Consider the following 23,811-nt stretch of genomic DNA (forward strand, 5'->3'; position numbering starts at 1 on the left):
CATTTCTGCTATTTTTTTGAGAAAAAATTGAATTCAGCACCACACTATTACCATTATTCTTCCAGTAAAAGCATTTCTACTCACCAGATGAAATGAGCACCCTTCTCCCCCCCCACCATGGGGCTTCTCCTGACCCTCTGGGGCAATGTGGGGGAGATGTAGGGGTACACAAGGGGACAAGGGCTGCTGCAAAAGCCCTGCTACACTAGCAGAAGTCATTGAGCTGGCTTCCACTAACACACTGAGTTGGTGAATCCATCCGGGTACCACAAAGTTCAGAGAAACATGTAATCCCAAAGATAATCATGTTCCAATCCATATCTCTAGTTAAAATGAACATTTTCACTTAAAATAGATTAGTTTCTTGCTGAAAACCCTGTCTGGAAAGCATAGTTAGTTGATGCTTTATTCATGGTACAAATATTTTGCTTTTGTTTCTAAATCTGTCAGCTTAAGAGCGTGCAAACGAACGGAATGCATTCTTCACCATCTTGATAGTCCCATCCACCTTCCCTCCCAGTCTCTCTTTCACCTCTCCTTGGGTCAAATGTCAGATGGTAGGAGCAGAGAACTGTCATTTTACTGCAGTTCTATAAAGTGCTATTCACATGTATGATGGCATTAAAAATAATGATAAACTACTTCAGGAGTATTCAAACTTCCATTATTTAGTGGTAACAAAGAAATCTTTACAACTTATCCCTGTGTGACAGAAAAGTTTGTTTACTGAGCAGGTTGAGTCACCGAGTGTTTCTCCCCCTGCAAGCAAAGAGTTAACTGGCCAGAGTTGCAAGGGAAGCGGACTGGAGGGAGAGACGGTGGGAGAGATTCCTGGGGTCTGTGAGGGGGTGAGGAGTGCGAAGATGCAGACCCCGGTTAAAATAGGCAAGGCACAGTCCCACACGGTGTATGGGTCCTCTAACAGGAAAGGGCAATAGTGGTTCTGAGGCCAAGGAGGATTTGGGGGTCTGCAGGGAAACAGTCCAGTTAAAAGCCGACATTCCTGAAGTGGGAGTGGAGAAGTCTGATCTATGGAAAATGCGTAGAAGAAAGTAACCTTAAGCCCAAACAGCATACAGCCTATAACTTGAGACAGTTTACGTTTTAATAAAAAGCAACAGCACTGTTTGTTACATTTCTGTGGAAGAGGAAGAACCAAAACTCCTTCTTCACATCTGTTACAATAAAGTCTGTTTGCAACCTGTTTTCCCAAAAGAAAAACCCACTGTCGCTCGTGATTCATTCTCCATTGGGGATTTCACCTGAGGGAAAGGGAAACAGGGCTGGCGCACGGGTGCCAGGAAGAGAGTGCGCCGCTGGCCCTGCTCCTTGTGAAAGTCGGAGAAGGGTTCTCTGAAAGATCTTTCCCTTTTACCTGTTACTTAACAGTGTAATTATCATGATCCTACAAATTATTGTTCAAATTTTGGTGCCAGAAAATTCCTCCAGACTCCCCCCAAAAAGACAAGATAGCATTTTATAAGATAAGGAAGTCATAATGAACAAAGACAGAGGTAGCAGGATACCAGTTTAGCTGGACCAGTTCTGTTCACCCTAAAGTTCTCACACCACAGTGTGGAGTTAAGTGTCCTGGTGACAATCATGAAAAATAATTTCTGATACAAAAATCAATGAATCAATCAAAAGCTTGGGTGCATTTCTTAGAAATATATTTTTCCTATAAATGAAGTAACAAGAAATTAAATGGTCCTATGTACAATGATAAATACAACTCATCAAAATACAACTCATCAAAACTGTGATGAAATCAGTCCTTATAAAGCAAGGAGGCTCAAAATCTAAAAGGCAAGGTAGAACTGAACTTTTGCTCTGATCAAAATTAAAGGAAAACACACACATATACAAACTTGTCCTCAAGCTAGCGAGACAAGCCGGCAACATGTTCCAGCCCAGGACTTGAAGAAGACATAAAGGTTCATCAAAAGACAAAATGAATGTGATCTGTGCGACTGAGCCTCAGTAAAGCCGCATGCCTTTCTTCTCCTACCCAAGCTCACTCCAATTCCCAAACTGAGAGCATTTCATAGAGACTGCTTTCTTCTCTCATAACCTGCGTATCCACATTGTCACAGCGCATTGTACTCCACACATTTGGATGGGTCGGTAGGGAAATGTTTCTGGCAAATGGTCATCAGCCTCTTCAAGCCCTGCAGAGATAAATACAAGAATGGCATGTTGGTAACCAAGACCAGACGCGGGAGAGTTGCAGCCCCGGGGCCGAACGGGCCAGGTTTAAGCCTCCTGTTTGTGCTTACAAATGCTGAATGCTTAAGACTAAAGAAAGTGACTATCCGGACAATGGATCCACCACTCTTTATCTCACCTGGATGTATTTCCTCTGAGTTTCATCATTCAGAACGTGAGCCACGTGCTTTGAGAAAATCTTCTCTCGACCAGTTCGCGCATGGATGCCCACCATAGTGACGCCGATAGGCCAGGGAGCGTTCCCAATGGCCATCTGCAGATAGGCATCGTTAGCCTGCAGAAATAAAGGCAGGCAACTGACGGACAAGGCAAAAGGCACCAGGGGAGGCACAGAGCCTGCAGGGATAGCTAAAAGAAAGCCAAGAGCCCCATTTTCAGATTTTGTGGCTAATTGTTCTAGAGCCACAGGCCAGAGCACAACTGCAGTCCTCATGCTTACAAGCTTTATGCAAAATAGCTTCACAATAATTATTACTTTCACTGACAAGGCACCAAAATTAGCATTTCTTGAAACAGTAAAAATCTTACTATATCAGTTTAAAACAAAACACAAAAAACACTATAAAATACAGCATTCCCCAGATCTCATTAATCAACACAGAACAGAACTTTTCAGAAGCTTGGGCAGCGTTATGTGATTAACCCACCCTGCCCAGTCAGTGTGTGACAATGTCCGCATGCAAACCTGAATGTTAGCCGGTCCAAGTCTCAAAGAATCATACAATGCAATATGTTCTCCCATCCCTGCACCTGAAGGTCTAAACAACAACTTATACATGTTTGAACCTGCATTTCTATGCTTATTAGAGCTAATAATATTTCTCTGAAGGGTTAAGCTAGAGACACTTTCACATCCCTTAATGCAGGGGTGGGGAACCTCCAACACGAGACCTAATTAGGCCCCCCAGGCCATTTGGCAAAGTCACACTTAGTCGCCAATCGTCCAAAGTCCCATATGACATCAGATGCAAGTGGTTAAAAATACAGCTGCGCTAGGCCAAAAGGGGCTTCAGAAGCATTGCCAATCAGCTTCCAAAGAACCCTGCACAGTGATTTGAAGTGCTGACGATCAGCTGATTGTGGGGGCTACAAAGCACAGTGAAGGGTTCTTTGCAAGGAGTCCTGGGCTGGACTTTGAAGCCCCACTGATCAATGGTGCTCTGAAGTCCCAACAGTCACCTAATTGTTGGGGCTTCAAATGTCACTTCACATCACTGTGACACCAGGTGATCGAGAGGTAGATGCGCCACCCCCCATCAATTTATTTATTTTTTGCTCAAGGGAGTGATGGAGGATGAAGATCTGGCCTGCACCTGCCTCAAGCCAATTAAGCCACAAAACACAAATATCATTGACTCTGTAAAAGTTCGGTACCTTCACATACTCCCTTTGCAGCATGAACTTGATAATGTCTGTTATTGATTCCTTGATGTCAGCAGGGATATTCTAAAGACAAAACAGCAAATATCAAGTAGGCAACGAAACTCGTGATTCTCATAGCACACTGTATCTTAAATAAGACCACAGACATGATCAACCCTCACAGCCAAAAACGCTTACTTTTGGAGACAGTAAGAACTAGCCAGCCTGAGAGAAACCCAGCTCCTTTGTTTGTGCCTGTGTGACTGAAGCAGGCACACTTCCAGAGCAGCATGTTAGTTCCTTTGAAAGCGAGCAGTTCTGCTGCACTGAGAGTGGCTGCAAAAGCCAATCACACCTGATACAGAGACAGACCAGAATTAGAGAAGCTTGACCTCAAGTGGGTAATTATGCTGCGACAAAGAACACACCTTTGCGTATGAGTGGAGGGTTCAGACTTACAGGAGCTTTTATATATTTGCAAATCTGCAGGGAAGCAGCCAAACCCACTAATTTGCTTTGTCTAGAGTACTGTTTATCCTTGCTTTTCCCAGCCACCCCACCAACTCAGCCACCACTCCAGTCGTGCTCCAGCTCTGCTCCAGGCTAGGAGAATCTGAGTGGCAGAGGCAGGCAGCTCACTGTTGCCATGCACTGAGTGTCCTCATGGCTCTGCTTCACTATCCTTGGAGAGAAAAACATGAGCACTGGAAGCTAATCCACTAGGATAAATGAGGGGTCTCCCTGCTTATTTAACTTATATGCAGAATTCATCATGCGAAAGGCTGGGCGGGATGAATCCCTAGCCGGAATTAAGATTGCCGGAAGAAATATCAACAACCTCAGATAAGCAGATGACACAACCTTGATGGCAGAAAGTGAGGAGGAATTAAAGAACCTCTTAATGAGGGTGAAAGAGAAGAGCACAAAATATGGTCTGAAGCTCAACATAAAAAAAACGAAGATCATGGCCACTGGTCCCATCACCTCCTGGCAAATAGTAGGGGAAGAAATGGAGGCAGTGAGAGATTTTACTTTCTTGGGCTCCATGATCACTGCAGATGGTGACAGCAGCCACGAAATTAAAAGACGCCTGCTCCTTGGGAGAAAAGCAATGACAAACCTAGACAGCATCTTAAAAAGCAGAGACATCACCTTGCCGACAAAGGTCCGTATAGTTAAAGCTATGGTTTTCCCAGTAGTGATGTATGGAAGTGAGAGCTGGACCATAAAGAAGGCTGATCGCCGAAGAATTGATTCTTTTGAATTATGGTGCTAGAGGAGACTCTTGAGAGTCCCATGGACTGCAAGAAGATCAAACGCATCCATTCTTAAGGAAATTAGCCCTGAGTGCTCACTGGAAGGACAGATCGTGAAGCTGAGGCTCCAATACTTTGGCCACCTCATGAGAAGAGAAGACTCCCTTGAAAAGGCCCTGATGTTGGGAAAGGAGAAGTGGACGAGAGAGGATGAGATGGTTGGACAGTGTTCTCGAAACTACCAACATGAGTTTGACCAAACTGCAGGAGGCAGTGGAAGACAGGAGTGCCTGGCGTGCTGTGGTCCAGGGGGTCACGAAGAGTCAGACATGACTAAACGACAACAGCCTCACCCATCTGTCTTCCCTCCGCCAATCCCTTGCTTGTGCCCGCCTTCTTCCATGCCGCCAGTCACGGGGTGGATCTGCCTGTCACTGACTGGCTCCACCTACTGTTAGTCTTCCTGCCTTCTCCCCTGCCATTGCCAACTGTGCTGCTCCACAAAGCTTCTGTATTCTGTTTTCCACAGTGTGGTGAGTTCAACACAAGTGTGACTAACAAGAGAGCTGAGTTTGGCTCGAAGAAAGGTTTCACATCTCTACTCCTCTTCCATGGATTTCTATGTGACTTCCTGTGGTTTACTGCACATCAGCCTTAATGTCTATCTATAAAAAGGGAATTACTGTCTTGATCTTGTGCACAGGCAGACATGTTGTAAAAGTGAATGTTAACTAAGACTAGAAAGAAAACTGGCAAATTAAAAAATGGCCATGTCAGTGGATCTGAAGTAGAAGATACAGAAAGGTATTTATCTCATCCCCTGGAATGTACAGTTTAGCAGTCTGTTTCACTTCCTCCGTCTGTGAAAAAGAAAATGTCACTGCACACACTCCATGAGGGGTGGGGAAGCATTTTGGCCCCAGGGGTCAGATCTTTATCCCCTCCCCACTCCACCGGCCAACTGTGACAGGTGTGTGGGAGCACCTGATGTCACAGTGACACCCCAGAAGCACAGCAATCAGCTGGTTGTTGGGCCCTTTGCAATCCCTGCGCTCAGCACTTCACTAGGGTTGAGCACAGTGCTTACAAAGTGCCCGAAAATCAGCTGGTTGTTCCCCATTTGGAACACACTGAGTAAAGCTCCTTTAGGCCAAGTCCCAACCTTTCCTGCCTCATACCTGACATCACACATGGCATCAGATGTAGGCAGTTGAGCATGGCTTAGCCAAAACAGCCTGGAAGCCCAATGGTGAGGCTTATAGGCCAACTTTGGCTCACAGGCTGGAAATTCCCCTCCACTGTTAGAAAAGGGTGACTGAAAAAAGCAGTCTTGCTTAATTCCAGAATCCCTAATACGGCAAAACCTTTATTAGGTCAATCAAAACATTACAAAACAGTGTGAGATTCTGAGTTCTCATCATCAAGCTAGATTGTAAACAAAGTGTGGAATGGAGGGTAAGAATTGTCTGCTGGTAAAACATTCATGCCTAAATCTAGTAGAAGACTTAAGATAGTGTGTTGCTGAAGTTACCCTTTTCCGAAGTTTTCTGAACAGAGGTCTCAGGTATGATTCTGTCTGCTTCTGAGTGGCGCTGTTTAGTTTGCCTTGGACACCACGTTTCACATAATCTTCTCTGGCGTTCAACTCCTTAGCCCAGACTCCAAGAAGAAACTGAAGATGACAAATTTAAGCCACACTGCCACACAGTGGCTAAATATGAACAGTGTCCATAAACTAAAGCGGCAACCCCATTCATTTACTTACAAAGAAATAGTACTTGCAATGTTAGTTAATTCTGGATAGATATTGTCAGGCCTGGTCGTTGTCCTTTTCAGATCACCACACAAACGCTTCTTGTTCTTTTATAAAACTTTTTATTGCGTATTAACAAAACAATCTTATAAACGGTTCTTAACTATTCTTCCTCAGAGTCACTTCTTTCAGATACCTACTGAGCTCTGCTTCTCCATGACCAGCCACTCTAAAAATGGCGAACGCGTCCTTCCCTTCGCTTTCCTGCTCTTTTTTCTACCCTCCTGGCTAGAGCTGGCCTGTATCTCCCCTCCTGCCAATCTGAGCTAGAACTCAACCCTTGCCTTTCCTGGGAACAGCCGGTCCCTCCCTGTTGTTCCTCCTATTCTCTTCTATTAGATTCACTGCTCCCCTCCCCCCCTTGGGGAATGCTTTCTCCCTCTGAGAAACGGGAAACTTCTAACTCTTCCCTGACAGATATGTATCTGATTGGGTTGTAATTATTTCCCAGCCAGATGGGCGGGGTATAAACAATAAATTGTTAATTATTATTATATCATACTATAAACGAATCGACATTTTCCATGTAATAGAATAGTCCTAGAAAATGATGATGCCCCAGCCATGATTGCTTACAGGCCAGAGGTTCTTGCTTGTTAGGCTACTTACCTTCAAGAATTTGGTTATGATATCCATGTCTTTATGGTCATCCCCTTGTCCTAAAGATTCTCCCAAAGCCTGCAAAAGAGATTTTCCATTAAGATGTCTTCCAAAAACAAAAATAACTGATGCAAGTTTACATAAAGAACATAATATTACAGATAAAATTAGGAAGTACTTCACAGTGTTCTTGAAAGGCTCTCCTCTCCCTTTAAATTTCGTAAGTCAGGGTTGAGAATGCTAACCAAGTCACATCCCAGTGTTTACTCATATATATTCTATGGAATTTTTCAGTTTGTTCCTCTGAACAAGAGATTCCCCAGAGACAGACACAGCTGAGTGCAGATATGACATGTTATCTCAAGAGTGGTGCTGCCCTCCAAGACACAACAGAGAGGATGCAGAGACTCATCAAATCCAACAATTGTCTTCCATTCCTGCTGATCATCAGGAAAGGTCTGATTCCTTGGGCCACAGCCAGTGCTACCCAAATGATGAATTTCTGGTAAGAGATGGGGTACAACTCATGAGGATGGGGGAGATGTGTTTGGCAGGAGCCCCACAAGCCTCATCATGTGGACTTTAAACTAACCCTGCAGGGAAGGGAACCCAAAGCCCAGAGATAAGAACTGAGCCATGTATGAGAGACAAGAAAGGAAAACACAGGGCAATAAAGGCGATGCCTAGCAACTTTCCAGTAAATACAGCACAAAAACTGAGAGGGTGCAGCACCCATAGATTTCAAAGTCTATGTACTAACTAGCACACAGCAGTATGGGAAACTAACAGGATGATTTTAATACCCTAATACAGGCAGGTAAGTTGACCCGATAGGTCTCATTGACACTTGATGGGACGAGGCTTGTGAATGGATGTTAGAAGTGATGGCAGTATTTTGTTCTAAAGGAATAGAGTCCAGAAAGGGAAAGGGACACAGACACAAGCACACACACCTGCACAGAAATCCATGAATCTGAGAGTGGAAGCTCTGTTGAAAGCATCTGGGTAAGGATAAAAGGAGAGAAAAACAAAAGCGGCATCATTGTGGCAGCATACTACAAATTACCCAGCCAAGTGGAAAATGTGGGTGATGATTTTCTACAACCGATTACAAAAAGAGAATATGATGGTTGTAATGGAGGACTTCAACTGCCCTGGCATCTGCTAACAATCAAACGTCTAATAAATTTTTGCCTTCCTGATCAACCTGCCAAAGGAAGAAGGAAGGAGCTGAGATCTTGGACTTAATAAAGACCTGCTTGATGAAGTGAAAGTGGTATGAGCCTTGGGGGAACTATATCATCTTGGAACGTGTGATATATATATTGTGGCACAGCATAAGTCTGCATGCAACAGGTCTTAGGTTCAATCCCTGGGGTCTCCCAGTAGGGCCAGCACTGAATCCTGCCTGAAACCCTGGAGAACTGCTACCAGCCAGTGCTGAGTCTCACCAATCAGTGGTCTGCGTTGGTCTAAGGCAGATTCCTATGTGATAGCAAGGGAAATACAAACAAAGCCAAGTTGGATTTGTACCTTGGGCTTTAAGGAAAGACAGCTTTAGGAAGCCATAGAATTCCACGACTAGAAATTCTGAATAAGAAAAAAAGAGCACAAGTGGAATGGGAGATTTTCAAATGTGGAAATAGTGAAAAAACAGTCGCATACCATTCCAGTGAGAAAACAGGAGACATCCAAAGAGGCCAGTGTGAATGCACAAAGAGCTCTCCAATGAGCAGAGACTTTAAAAAGACACATCAAGGAGACAGAGGGAGGCACATATGAGGAAGGACAAGTTTGATGGAGGATCCCAAACCTGTAAAGATGGTTTCAGCAAGGCTGAAGCCTGAAAGAAGCAAAAGCTTGCAAGGGATGCTAAAAACAAAAATATAGGGATTCACTGGATATGTTCAGAGCCAGAAGAACAGGAATGGGGTAGGTCCGCTGCTTGGAGAAGATGAAGAAATTAATGGCAGGTGATGGACAGAAGACAGAACCACTCAATTCCAATTTTGTTTCAGTGGCCCCTAAGTGGAATTGTATTCAAACTGGGGAAAGTAGAACAAATGCTATGAGGTGAGGCAGCCCAGGGACACTGCTATAGGTGAGTTCAAGTCCCATGGGCCAGATAAATTATACTGCAAGCTGTTGAAGAACCTTGCAGGTTTTATTTCAGAGACAGTTCCTGTAATCTTTGTGAATTCACAAAGGGAAACAGATGAGGTTCTGTAAGACTGGAGTTGGGTAAATATTGCCCCTATCTTCCAAAATGGGGCGGGGGGAGTTGGATCCGGCCACTCAACTTAACACTGATACCCAACAGATTATTAAGTGTCCATAAACGTTTGAAAACAATGCACTGATTATCATTCATCATGTGTTTAATCTAGAATAAATCATCCACATAAGCCTTACCCTTTTTTGAAAGAATTAATGCTTTGGTAGTTCATGGCAATGTGATGGACATAGTGTATCTTGATTTCAGCAAAGCCTCTGATCAAGTCTCCCGTGATATTCTTATTCACAAAATGATAAATATGGACTGGTCAATTCTACTGTTCAGTGAGCATCCATAATCAGCAGGTGCTCCTTTAATGGCAAGAAGTCTCAAGAGGATTGCTACAAGGCCCTAGCCTTGGTTCCTGTGCTATTCAAACATTTTTTATAAATGACTAGGCTGAGGGCATAGTGCAGGCATTCCCAAACTCGGCCCTCCAGCTGTTTTGGGATTACAACTCCCATTATCCCTGACCACTGGTCCAGCTAGCTAGGGATGATGGGAGTTGGTAGTCCCAAAACAGCTGGAGGGCAGAGTTTGGGGATGCCTGGCATAGTGGGTATCCTTATAAAAACTGCAGATCACATGAAGCTGAGTAGATCTAATATCAAAGAACAGAGAATCAAGATTCAGAATGACCTTGACAGGTTGCAACACTGGGCCAACATGATGAAAGTAGAGATAAATGTTAAGTCCTGTAAACAGGTACAAAAAGGACAGAAGTTTAAGATGGGGAAGACCTGGCTTAGCATTAAAAACATACAGGTGTCCGAGCTGATTGCAATCTGAACATGAGCAGGGCAGTGTGGTGTGGCTCTTTATAAGAAGTTAATGTAATTTTTAAGTGGCGTTAACAGAAGCATGAGTGTTCGGATCACAAGGAATAGAGTTCCACTCTAGTCTATGCAGCTGAAGAGTAGTGCACCCAGTTATTGGTGCCATGCTAAAATACACTGATAAACTAGAGGGTGGCCAAGATGTTGATGGGTGAGGAAAACACGTCCTATGAGAAACAACTGAAGGAGCAGTTTGTTTAGCGTAGAGAAAAGGAAATTAAGGGGAGATGTGATAGAAGTCTCCAAGTTCCTGCTTCCTTAAGAAGAGACTGTCTCAGGTAGAGAGCACATTTCAAGCCATTATAGCAGCAAGCATATGGGGGAACCCATAATAAAATTCAAAAGCCTCTCCATGACAGTCTCCTTCACATTTTAGACAAATTATGCCCTCCCCAATAGGCTTCTTAAAAAGAGCAAGTAAGGGAGTCATTAAAAAGCCAATGGAGGGGGTGCAGGTTTCTGCCAGCCTCCATGCAATTTGACCACTATGGACAACTGTTGCAGAAATTTCTGCAGTCCAATTGTCTCTTGTCTAAATAAATTAGTAGGAAATTATAAAACTTGTAAAATTATACAAATGAGAATTATGCACATTTTCTCAATCTGCATTCTTTTTGCAAGTAGCAGAATCCATCTTCTCTTGGTGCAGAATTTATTTACCAGCATGGTGCCTTGGTCACAATTTGAAAACAGTAAAAAATAATATAATACCTCCAATTCTTCAATTGTTGTGTTCTCTTCATGGACTTTGAGATCATTCTGTGTATCATCCTCTCCCTGTTCCTGCCCACCCACAATTTCATTCAGATACTGCTGGTCTATCTTATCCAAAGCAGCCTTCAGGTCATTCCTTAATCCCTATGGAAATAAAAACAACAGTTGAGAGTATACAGAGTTATCCTAGGAACTGTCATAATTGAAACCCTGAAAAAATATGTTTAAGTATCTTACAATTTTTATATACAGAATTTGAGTATCATGGCATCATACTACATAACCCTGTTAGCTGTTTTAAACATTAATAAATAATATAATAAATAACAATACTGTGGGAGTATTGCTTTTATTTGTTACTATATGTATTTTTGTGTTTTAATGTTGTAAACCCCTTGTGATCCTTGGATGAAGGGCAGGATAGAAATTTAATAAATAATAAATAATAATAATAATTTTATAATCATGATTTAGCATTAAGCGAGAGTTCATATCATTGGAGAATCCTACACAGACATCTCTAAGGGCCTACTGGGCCCAATAGTCAAAGAAGTTCACACAAGCAGCCACAATTTGAGTGGGGGCAGTTCTCTTTCTCTGAAGCTGATAAATGCATGAACTGATCCCAAGTCTCACTACAGCAATATACATAAGTTGTGACTTCTAAATTTGTCCCCTAAACAACAAAAAGCTTACAACTGAGGTTATCTGTAAATCCAAACCATTACTTACAACACTAAAGTGTAGTAATAAGTTGATAGAAGGCACTTGACAGAAGTCAAGATGACAGAAGGCACTTTCTGTGTCCCTCTATGTGGGATTATAACATTATATATTTATGAAGTATATACACAGGTAGGGGCACAAGAAGCAGGATATCCATGGCTATAATGTGACAGGTGCACCAATTTTGCACAGGGATAGCCCTTTAAATGATCTCTCTTATGCTTATGCACAAATTTACCTTGTTGACTTCTGGCGCTAGAATTTCTATCTTTCGCAGCCTCTGAAAGGCATCATAATCTGTTTCTCCAAACAGTCTGATAGGTTCACCCCTTTCTCTCAATCTCCTCATGACCTGGAAAAAGTCAAGTGTTTCTTTTAAACAAATGAAAAAATAGAACAAACAACCCATTCACATCCCCACAGGGTATTACAACTCAAGCACTGTGCTTATTTTCACGAAATTTATCATTCCTTGCTAAAGAGCACAAAATGGGCAGCAACATACCTAATGATGACTAGTGGCAGCTGTTTAAGGGTAAAGGGACCCGTGACCATTAGGTCCAGTCATGGCCGACTCTGGGGTTGCGGCGCACATCTCGCTTTAGTTAAATATAATTACAAAAATTGCACCTCTGATCTATGGAGCATACATGAGTAGAATTCTGTGATGAATAACGGGAGTTCCTAAGCCACGTTAAGTTGGGGACATTTAGGCTACATTTTGGGGCAATACATACAGATATATGTCTGAAATGTAGATGGAAATTAATACATTATCTCCAATGAACTAGGTCGGGGGTTACCCATGTGGTGCCCTCCGTATACTGTTGGGCTACGTCTGCCCCAACCAGCATAACCAGCAGTCAGGAATCATGCTAGTTGTAGCCCAGAAACGCTTGAAGGGTTGGGACAGATGTAACACAGCTTCCATCCTCTTTCTAGATTGAGCTTTCCAATTTTACAACAACTGAGGAATATGACTATAGCTTGGAATATTTATTTAAATCAGGATTTGAAAACAGTTTAATATTGTCTTAAAATCCTAATTCAACAGGAAGCCTGTTGAGACTTAATCATGATTAACAAATGTCTGACATACTCAGCAGACCCACTGAAATCAATGTGTTAAGAACATTTATTTCATAGAATCATAGAATTGGAAGAGACCACAAGGACCATCGAGTCCAACCCCCTGCCAAGCAGGAAACACCATCAGAGCACTCCTGACATATGGTTGTCAAGCCTCTGCTTAAAGACCTCCAAAGAAGGAGACTCCACCACACTCCTTGGCAGCAAATTCCACTGTCAAACAGCTCTTACTGTCAGGAAGTTCTTCCTTCCTAATCTTTAGGTGGAAAATGCAGTTATGGTAATAGGAAAATCACTCTCAAAAGGGTAGTTACAGATAGGTAGCCGTGTTGGTCTGTCATGGTCAAAACAAAATAAAAAAATTCCTTCCAGTAGCACCTTAAAGACCAACTGAGTTAGTTCTAGGTATGAGCTTTCGTGTGCATGCACACTTCTTCAGATACACTGAAACAGAAGTCACCGGACCTTTCTATATAGTGAGAAGGTGGGGAGGGGTATTACTCAGAAGGGTGGTGGGAATGGGTGATTGGCAGATAGCTGCGATGAGCCTGTTGACGACTCTTAACGACTGCAATAGGTCTAACAGGAAAAAGCAAGGGGTGAGAAGGTGAAAAATGGCTTTGTCATGTATAATGAGATAAGAATCCAATGTCTTTATTCAAACCAGGTCTCTCCATAGTTTTAAGTTTGGTGATAAGTTGCAATTCAGCAGCTTCTCTTTCCAGTCTATTTCTGAAATTCCTTTGTAATAGAACAGCTACTTTGAGATCTTGTATAGAATGTCCTGGGAGATTGAAGTGTTCTCCTACTGGTTTTTCTGTCTTGTGGTTCCTGATGTCGGATTTATGTCCATTTATTCTTTGGCGTAAGGTCTGGCCTGTTTGTCCAATATAGAGAGCTGAAGGACACTGTTGGCATTTTATGGCATACACAATGTTAGACGATGAGCAATTAAATAGTCCCGAGATGGTATGTGTGATGTTGTTGGGGCCAGTAATGGTGTTGTCCGGGTGTATGTGGCAGCAAAGTTGGCATCTGGGTTTATTGCAGGCTCTGGTGCCAGTGTCCGTGTTAAGTCTGGTTATAGTATTATTGTGGGTTAGGAGTTGTTTAAGATTGGGGGGCTGTCTGGAGGCAATGAAAGGTCTTCCTCCCAGAGCTTGAGAAAGAGAACTGTCATTGTCCAGGAGAGGTTGTAGATCTCTGATGATGCGTTGTACTGTTTTAACTTGGGAGCTGTATGTGATGACTAGAGGTGTTCTGTTATTTTCTTTTTTGGGTCTGTCTTGCAGCAAGTTCTCTCTGGGTATCAGTCTGGCTCTGTTGATCTGTTGTCTAACTTCATCTGCTGGGTATTTTAGTTCTAAAAAGGTTTGCTGTAGATCTCTTAGGTGAGAGTCTCTGTCTGTAGAATTGGAGCAGATGCGGCTGTAACGTAGTGCCTGGCTATATACAATGGACTGTTTGGTATGTTTGGGATGGTAGCTAGAGGCATGTAGATATGTTTGTCGGTCAGTTGGTTTACGGTATAAGGTGGTGTCTATGTGCCCATCCTGTATTTTTATAGTAGTGTCCAAAAAATGTATTTCTTGCATAGATTGATTCATTGTTAGGTTGATGGTGGGGTGAAAATCATTGAATTTCTGGTGGAAGGTGTCCAGGGTCTGTTGACCATGTGTCCAGATGATAAAAATATCATCAATGTATCGCAGGTACAAGAGAGGTTTGAGTGGGTAGGAGTTTAGGAAACGTTGTTCTAAATCCGCCATGAAGATGTTGGCATACTGTGGGGCCATGCGGGTGCCCATTGCTGTGCCGCTGATCTGAAGGAACAGGTCATCACCGAATTTGAAGTTGTTGTGGGTAAGGACAAATTGGCAGAGTTTGGTAGCAAAGTCCGCTGTGGTTTTATCTGAAATGGTATTCCTTATAGCTTGTAAACCATCGTTGTGTGGGATATTGGTATACAGAGATTCCACATCCATAGTAGCTAGTATAGTATTGTTGGGAAGATTATTTAAAGATTGTATTTTCCTCAGAAAATCTGTGGTGTCACGTACATAGCTGGGAGCACTGATGGCATATGGTTTCAGAACAGAGTCCATATAACCGGAGACACCCACTGTAATAGTGCCAATACCTGAAATGATGGGGCGTAGAAGATAGAAAGTTCCTGGTCGAGGTTCTGTTGGTGTGTTTGTGAGGATCTGTTCTTGGATGTGTGGGGGTAGCTCCTTAACAATCTTGTTCAGTTCTTTTTTGTATTCTTGTGTGGGGTCTGAGTCCAATTTTATGTAAAAGGCGGTATTGGAAAGTTGTCTGTGAGCAAGAAATACATTTTTTGGACACTACTATAAAAATACAGGATGGGCACATAGACACCACCTTATACCGTAAACCAACTGACCGACAAACATATCTACATGCCTCTAGCTACCATCCCAAACATACCAAACAGTCTATTGTATATAGCCAGGCACTACGTTACAGCCGCATCTGCTCCAATTCTACAGACAGAGACTCTCACCTAAGAGATCTACAGCAAACCTTTTTAGAACTAAAATACCCAGCAGATGAAGTTAGACAACAGATCAACAGAGCCAGACTGATACCCAGAGAGAACTTGCTGCAAGACAGACCCAAAAAAGAAAATAACAGAACACCTCTAGTCATCACATACAGCTCCCAAGTTAAAACAGTACAACGCATCATCAGAGATCTACAACCTCTCCTGGACAATGACAGTTCTCTTTCTCAAGCTCTGGGAGGAAGACCTTTCATTGCCTCCAGACAGCCCCCCAATCTTAAACAACTCCTAACCCACAATAATACTATAACCAGACTTAACACGGACACTGGCACCAGAGCCTGCAATAAACCCAGATGCCAACTTTGCTGCCACATACACCCGGACAACACCATTACTGGCCCCAACAACATCACACATACCATCTCGGGACTATTTAATTGCTCATCGTCTAACATTGTGTATGCCATAAAATGCCAACAGTGTCCTTCAGCTCTCTATATTGGACAAACAGGCCAGACCTTACGCCAAAGAATAAATGGACATAAATCCGACATCAGGAACCACAAGACAGAAAAACCAGTAGGAGAACACTTCAATCTCCCAGGACATTCTATACAAGATCTCAAAGTAGCTGTTCTATTACAAAGGAATTTCAGAAATAGACTGGAAAGAGAAGCTGCTGAATTGCAACTTATCACCAAACTTAAAACTATGGAGAGACCTGGTTTGAATAAAGACATTGGATTCTTATCTCATTATACATGACAAAGCCATTTTTCACCTTCTCACCCCTTGCTTTTTCCTGTTAGACCTATTGCAGTCGTTAAGAGTCGTCAACAGGCTCATCGCAGCTATCTGCCAATCACCCATTCCCACCACCCTTCTGAGTAATACCCCTCCCCACCTTCTCACTATATAGAAAGGTCCGGTGACTTCTGTTTCAGTGTATCTGAAGAAGTGTGCATGCACACGAAAGCTCATACCTAGAACTAACTCAGTTGGTCTTTAAGGTGCTACTGGAAGGAATTTCTCAAAAGGGTAGGAAGGGAGGGAGGGAGAACTCCTGATCTCTTACCTACCTGCAGTTAAGAGTAAGCCATCATTATGTCTGCACTGGCTACAGGTAAATCAGTAAAGTACAAGTTACTGATGCGAAATTTTTGCTGCCTGAAAAGCTAGTCTGATGAATATCCTCATATATTTAGCTAGCTGATTCCCTGGTCTCTTGTACAACTTCATGGGCATATAGTTAATTCATGATAACTATAATTTCACACAGTAAAATATAAATACTCTGCAGATTTGTTAATCTGGTAAAGGCAAAACAATTATCTGCATATTGCCAGCTCCATATATTTGTCTTTACCTCTTGTCTAGAAAGAGTCATAGGCAACTTCTCCTCTGCCAACTCTAGTTCTAATACTGGATTTGATGCAGTTACTGTCTTCTTCTCCTCCTCTTCCTCTTCCTGCTGAACCTAGGTAGAGACAAGGAACATAACATAACCAGTTAAATATGGGCACAGAAAAAGTCTAAACTTCCAGGAACACTGATTGCTTCTAAGAGCAGCTATTAGCAACTACACAGCACAGCCGACATGCAAAAACCTGACCGTAACCTCTAATATAATAAAATATAATATATAATATATTATAAAATTATATAAAATAATTTAGAATTCGCTTTGTCCTGTCTACGGAATTTTCATATAGATAAACTATAGGCTGCAAGCATTCCTCAGTTCTCCACTCCACAAAGTATGGAAATAATTATAATTTCAGACAAAACAAAGCTAGCGTTTTTGTGAAGAGAAACCTGCTACATATAGTCAATATGGTATTCAATACATTGAAACTATCATGGTGATATGCATAACTCATCAGCCACTCAGAAAATGGGCAAAAGGAGAACTATGTTTACTACATATAGCAACTAGACAACTATATACAGTAACTGAAAACTATGGTTTCCAATTGTGATTTGGAGGCACACTATGGCTTGCACAAACCAGTTTGCCCAATCCAGCTAGACTGGAAAACAATGGGCAAACCAGGAAAACAGAGCACATACAAGGAGGAAGAAGCCAAACCACAGTCTGCCATTACATGTGAACTGAGGCTTGAGAAAATATCAGCTATTACCTGAAATGTATGTTGTCAGGACCCACCCTATTTATTGTGGCTGTATTTTTTGTATTTCTTAAACTGCTTTTTACATTGTAACCTGGCCTATGGGGACACGGGTGGCACTGTGGGTTAAACCACAGAGCCTAGGACTTGCCGATCAGAAGGTTGGCGATTCGAATCCCCGTGACGGGGTGAGCTCCTGTTGCTCAGTCCCTGCTCCTGCCAACCTAGCAGTTCGAAAGCATGTCAAAGTGCAAGTAGATAAATAGGTACCGCTCCGGCGGGAAGGTAAATGGCATTTCCGTGCACTGCTCTGGTTTGCCAGAAGCGGCTTAGTCCTGCTGGCCACATGACCCGGAAGCTGTACGCCAGCTCCTTCGGCCGATAAAGCGAGATGAGAGCCGCAATCCCTGAGTCGGCCACGACTGGACCTAATGGCCAGGGGTCCCTTTACCTTTTTAACCTGGCCTATGACATGAGGGTGAATGGTGGGTAATAACAATAACAATATTTTTCTGTGCAAACTATTATACCCTGGTTGAAATGTCTCATACTTTCAAGAAGTGTAATATCAGCCGTTCTCTACCATAGACACAGGTGACAATTTCACCTATCAATGCAGAATGCCATTCAAGCATATCTCTATTCCTTGGGGAAAGCTCCACAGTGCACATCTGGGACCATTTAAGTAGTAAGCAAAAGTTACAGTGATTTTTACAGAATAGCAGCCCTAAGTTCATTGTATAAAACAGTATTTTAAAATGCATTATCATACACCCAAATAGCTGTGAAAAAGAAGTTGGTTATGATAATAAAGGAGTTAATACCCAGACAGGGGAAAAAAAAGATTTAAGCCATTTTACCAGTGGGATTGTTACAAGCAATGTCTGCACCAAATAAAATAAAATAAAAGTACTTTCAGGACTTTAGCAAATGCACCTTCATTTGCAAAATGTCAGAGTTTTTTGCTTTGTTTTAAACACACTAACAACATTTCAATGAAATGCAGAGATCTGGGAGGCTCTTGGTGAGCTAAAATGTCTCATAGTTTTGTTTATTTGAAAAGCAACTGGCTCCATCCACACTCTTAATATTTTAACCAAGTTTCTCTAAGTGGGACATAAGCAACCAGGTCAAACGAGAAATTACACAGCTACTTGATATTATTGCCATGTAAGTTAGTAAAACTGTAGTGACAGCCAGAAAATAACAGAAACGCTTTCCTTCATAGTTATACACAAGCCAGTGCTCTTTTCTGGGAATACTCAAGGGACTTTTTTTTCCAAATGTTAAAAGTGTGGCAATTACTGTAACAACTTCATGATGAGTACCAGCAGCTTTTTCTATTATAAAAGAAAAGCACCCTCTCTGGCAGGCTCCCTCCACACATTCTGCCTCCTTCCTCACTCCAAAGTTATTCCGCCACGGCACTCCATTTCACTCCTGCAGCTATAGGCCTGTGCACAATACGGTATCTCATTAAGTCCTGGCCCCACCAGCTTTCATCGTAAGTCCAATGATGATGGATGATATAAGTCATAACACTCCTCCTTCGAACAGAAGTTATAAACCCTATCTTTTCATAAATGTTGCAAAGGAAATAAAAATAACAACATAAAATACCATAGAATCATAGAGTTGGAAGGGATCCTAATAGTCATTTAGTGCAATGCAGGAATATTTTGCCCAAGAAGGGGCTTGAACCCACGACTCTGAGATTAAGTCTCATGCTCTACTGGACTGAGCTATCCCAGCAATCCTACTTCATAAAAGCTAAGTTCCACAGCATATTTGAAATATGTTAAATTGAATACTGCTAATAATTCTGTCTAAAAGAAACTTGATTTTAATAGGCTTAATGACTTGTGAAATATATATATAGGCCTGACACTACAGGATACTGTAGGATACTATGGGATATATCAGATTATGACCAACCATAATGAGACCGGATAAAATGGGCCTGCTTTAGGCAGCAGATTTTGGGGTCCCAAAAGAAAGGCAGCAAATTGGCAATTATTTAGTTCTATTACTTTCCATTACTAAATTTCCACGCTACAATCCTCACATCCAAACTGCTACAATCCTCACATCCAAACTGCTTTGATACAATCAAAGTGAGGTGGAAAGAAGAGCAAAGGCCTTCCAGGTGACTTATTTGTCATGATGTGTCTTACGTATGAGCTTAGTTATTATTTCACCCCAACTAAACAACAAGAAATGCAAGCTGCATTTCATAGCCTTACAAGAAGTGGGCACTCTTGGCTAACTGGTTGAGGCTACTCAGAAGTTAAAATCTATTAAATCCAATGGGATTTATTCCTAGGTAAACAGGATTAGGATTACAGCCTAAGAAAGGAAAATATACATCTTTTACGCATTCAGGCCACCACCCCCACTCTCACCCCACAATGGAGCCAGCATCTAGAAATTAGCAGCCTCTACTTTGCTTTACAAAAGGGTTGGTTATATCAGGTCCAGGGTACATGCCTGCTGGAGCACAACTTAAAAAGAAAAGCTTTATTCTCAAGCAGCCTCATGCCCTCCACAGAAGAAGCCAAACTATAAACACAAATTCAAATAGCTGCATACTCATGCATGCCTCTTCCTGCATTGCAAACTTTTCTTGGAAACTCATACCTCTCCTGGTGGCTTCTCGTTTACAGGCTAAAGTGCAACAGTGATAGAGTGAACAAAGAATTATTCATTTTTTAATAAATTAAATAATAAAAAGGATAGAGGAAACAAACACAGCATTCACCATTCATTTATTTTTAACACACCTATTTGTAATTTTTCCTAGCCATCATATTGTAACTGTTTAAAGTAACTCTACTCTCTCTCACACACAAACGTTTTGATACTTTCTTTATCCAGATTCTAGAACTGTAGAAATTTATGCCAACATTCCAAAAATCTCTTAGTTGCATGCCCTTTATAAGTTATTTTATTTAATGTATTAAGATCTGACACCATATATTTCTTTTCCCTGCCTCTTTGAGTAGGGGTTCTTGATTCTTCCCATTTTTAGTCACTAATAACCATGCTGCAATCCGTGTATTTCCTACTAATGTATTAATACATTTTAAACTATGATTAAGCAGACACTGCACAGCTAGCCAGAATCACTACCATTACTGCTTTCACATTACCTTGCAACCACATCTTTCAAAATATGCCTCTTCTTCCTTCTTGGCCAACTCACTACGCTTAAAGTATTTTTTATTTCCCTGAAAGAAAGGAAAGTAGTTACTACATTGTGATGTTTCATAAACAACTAACATTTCTTCTTTCAGTAATGTGAAGCACAATGGGATGGGCCGTCAGATTCATAACAGCTCAATGACAGTTAACAGGAACCAGTACCAGCTAGCCCGCTAAAGGGGGAAAGGGGCTCTCATCTAATATACAGTGACGAGAATATCAAAAGGCCACCAGCACATTCTTCCCATTTGGTCCCGGTGCATATCCAGAGACACCTGCTGGCTTCCGGGCACTGAAAAGCCCTGGCAGCCCCCGAGCCAGGCGGGTGCGGGCAGCCCCGAGAGCCGCCGCTTGGAGGCTGGGAGGAAGGAGCAGGCTGCCCCGGTGACTTGAGCCGGGAGGGAAATGCCTTCCAGGCCCGAGCAACCTTCTCTTGCCGGGGCAGATTCTGGGAGCGGCGGGCGGGCGGGCGGGCGGGGGACCAGCTCTCCTTCGGGGAAGCTCATCCCACTCGCCGGCCTTTCCCGTCTGGTCTTGTGCGCCAGAAACACCGGCGAGACCCAGCCAGAGACAGAGCCCGGCTGGCCAGGCAAAAGCGCTCTGGCGCTCCGGCCGGGCTCCCCCGCCGCCCTCTGGGGCCGCCCGGCAGGAGGAGCCCCGGCCCCGCGGCGCCTCTCTCCGGCTCACCCCCAGCAGCTCCTTCTCCGCCAGCAGCCGCCGCTTCCGCTCGATCTCGGCCTTGACGACGTCCATGGCGCCCTCGCCGCAGAGGCCGGCCGGCCGGCAGCGAAGCAGCCCCTCGCCCCGCTCCGACGGAAGCCCCGCAGCCAAAGCAGCCCGGCCGCGCAGGCGCACTGACGCCGCTTCCGGCGGGGAAGAGGGCGGCGCCGCGGCAGCAGCAGCAGCAGCAGCGGAGGATCCCGGGGGGCGGGGGGGGCGGGGCGGGGGGCGGGGTTGTAGCCGATGGCCGGAAGAGAAGCGGGCGCCGGGGGGGGGGGCGGGGGGGGGGCTAGGATTCCACACAAGGGGCCAAAATGGGTGGGAACCTTTTGGGAAAAGTGTATTTCCGAGGTTTGATGCCTCCTAACATCACTTTTGGGGGGAGTAGTACCATAAAATTATATATCAATGGAAGGATATTTTAATGAAGAATGTAATGCAGTAACTTTTATGAAGGATTATTTATTACAACAGCAGTCATAAAAGAAGAAATGTGAAACACATAGAAGAAATTAGATATACAAAAGTTCTCACCATGTCACTTAATAGTTGGGTAACCTTTAGCTTTAATTACGGATTTACAACACCTTCCCATGGAGTGAACCAAGTTTTTCAGTTCAGCTGTGATCATGTGAAACTAAGATTGAATTATTGCCTCTGTTAATTGCTTCTGACTAACAAGTTTCTTTGGTTGGCTCCATAGATTGTCAATTGGGTTAAGGTCTGGGCTATGTATTTTGGGGCATTTGTTCTCGTTGTTTAGTTGTGTCCAACGCTTCATCGGCATTTTGGGCATTTACGGCATTTACATTCCCATTAATGACACAAATTCTGGCCACACCTTTTGCTGTCATACATCCCCAGATCATAACACGAATTGGGTGTTTCACAGTAGGTGTAATGCAAGTAGGATGTAAATCTCTGATTCCTTTTCACTTATTTCATGCCATCACTACCAAACAAGGAGATTTGGGTCTCATCATTGCAAATAACACTGTCACATTGTTCCGATGTCCAGTTAACATGGGTTTTATCCCAGTTTAATCTTTTCAACCTTTGTTTGAAAGATAGCAATGGCTTTTTCCTTGGAATTCTAGCATTTAGACCATATTCCTGCAGTCTGCGCCGAACAGTCTTGCACTCAACTTCACATTACATTGTGCCATGTCATCTTGTATTCTCGGATGATTTTCTTCTGTCACGTAGGCACATCTCTCAATACTTCTATTGTCACTTGCTGTTGTGCATCTTTTCCTGCCTTTACCAGTCTGATTTTGTAGTGACTGAAGTCTCTTTATGTTGTTTAGTCGTGTCCGACTTCGTGACCCCCTGGACCAGAGCACACCAGGCACTCCTGTCTTCCACTGCCTCCCGCAGTTTGGTCAAACTCATGTTAGTTGCTTTGAGAACACTGTCCCACCATCTTGTCCTCTGTTGTCCCCTTCTCCTTGTGCCCTCCATCTTTCCCAACATCAGGGTCTTTTCCAGGGAGTCTTCTCTTCTCATGAGGTGGCCAAAGTATTGGAGCCTCAGCTTCACGGTCTGTCCTTCCAGTGAGCACTCAGAGCTGATTTCCTTAAGAATGGAGAGGTTTGATCTTCTTGCAGTCCATGGGACTCTCAAGAGTCTCCTCCAGCACCATAATTCAAAAGCATCCATTCTTCGGTGATCAGCCTTCTTTATGGTCCAGCTTTCACTTCCATACATCACTACTGGGAAAACCATGGCTTTAACTATACGGTCCTTTGTTGGCAAGGTGATGTCTCTGCTTTTTAAGATGCTGTCTAGGTTTGTCATTACTTTTCTCCCAAGAAGCAGGCGTCTTTTAATTTCGTGACTGCTGTCACCATCTGTAATGATCATGGAGCCCAAGGAAGTAAAATCTCTCACTGCTTCCATTTCTTCCCCTTCTATTTGCCAGGAGGTGATGAGCCCAGTGGCCATGATCTTAGTTTTTTTTATTTTGAGCTTCAGACCATATTTTGTGCTCTTCTCTTTCACCCTCATTAAGAGGTTCTTTAATTCCTCCTCACTTTCTGCCATCAAAGTTTTGTCATCTGTATATCTGAGGTTGTTGATATTTCTTCCAGCAATCTTAATTCCGGCTTGGGATTCATCCAGTCCAGCCTTTCACATGATGAATTCTGCATATCTGAATTAAATAAGCAGGGAGACAATATACAGCCTTGTCATACTCCTTTCCCAATTTTGAACCAATCAGTTGTTCCATATCCAGTTCTAACTGTAGCTTCATGTCCCACATAGAGATTTCTCAGGAGACAGATGAGGTGATCAGGCACTCCCATTTCTTTAAGAACTTGCCATAGTTTGCTG

At 43.0% G+C, this 23,811-nt stretch overlaps 1 protein-coding gene across 4 annotated transcripts; it reads right to left on the minus strand.

Moving 5' to 3' along the window:
- Nucleotides 1-1,087: 1,087 nt before the first annotated feature.
- PRPF18 (pre-mRNA processing factor 18) lies at nt 1,088-21,574 on the minus strand. 4 transcript variants are annotated; one of them, XM_081879206.1, is made up of 12 exons: nt 21,445-21,574; nt 20,706-20,783; nt 20,194-20,220; nt 16,794-16,904; nt 12,047-12,160; nt 11,080-11,226; nt 8,211-8,258; nt 7,267-7,335; nt 6,376-6,516; nt 3,601-3,672; nt 2,345-2,500; nt 1,088-2,168 (listed from the first exon to the last, which is right to left on the minus strand). In XM_081879206.1, the coding sequence occupies exons 1-12, from the start codon at nt 21,508-21,510 to the stop codon at nt 2,088-2,090; spliced, it is 1,110 nt and encodes a 369-aa protein (XP_081735332.1). In that variant the 5' UTR covers nt 21,511-21,574; the 3' UTR covers nt 1,088-2,087. The 4 variants fall into 4 exon arrangements, with proteins under 4 accessions (XP_081735332.1, XP_081735333.1, XP_081735334.1 ...); XM_081879207.1 differs by lacking the exon at nt 20,194-20,220; XM_081879208.1 differs by lacking the exon at nt 8,211-8,258.
- Between the last annotated feature and the right edge of the window lie 2,237 nt (nt 21,575-23,811).

This window comes from Podarcis erhardii, assembly GCF_964252035.2.
Source record: "Podarcis erhardii genome assembly, chromosome: 10".
NCBI classification, from domain to species: Eukaryota; Metazoa; Chordata; class Lepidosauria; order Squamata; family Lacertidae; genus Podarcis; species Podarcis erhardii.

Coding starts and splice junctions, on each gene's coding strand:
- PRPF18 (XM_081879206.1), bottom strand. CDS start 21,510: ATGGACGTCGTCAAGGCCGAGATCGAGCGGAAGCGGCGGCTGCTGGCG. Junction 20,784..21,444: donor CGGAGAAGGAGCTGCTGGGG/GTGAGCCGGAGA, acceptor CCTTTCTTTCAG/GGAAATAAAAAATACTTTAA. Junction 11,227..12,046: donor TAGCGCCAGAAGTCAACAAG/GTAAATTTGTGC, acceptor TTATTTCCATAG/GGATTAAGGAATGACCTGAA.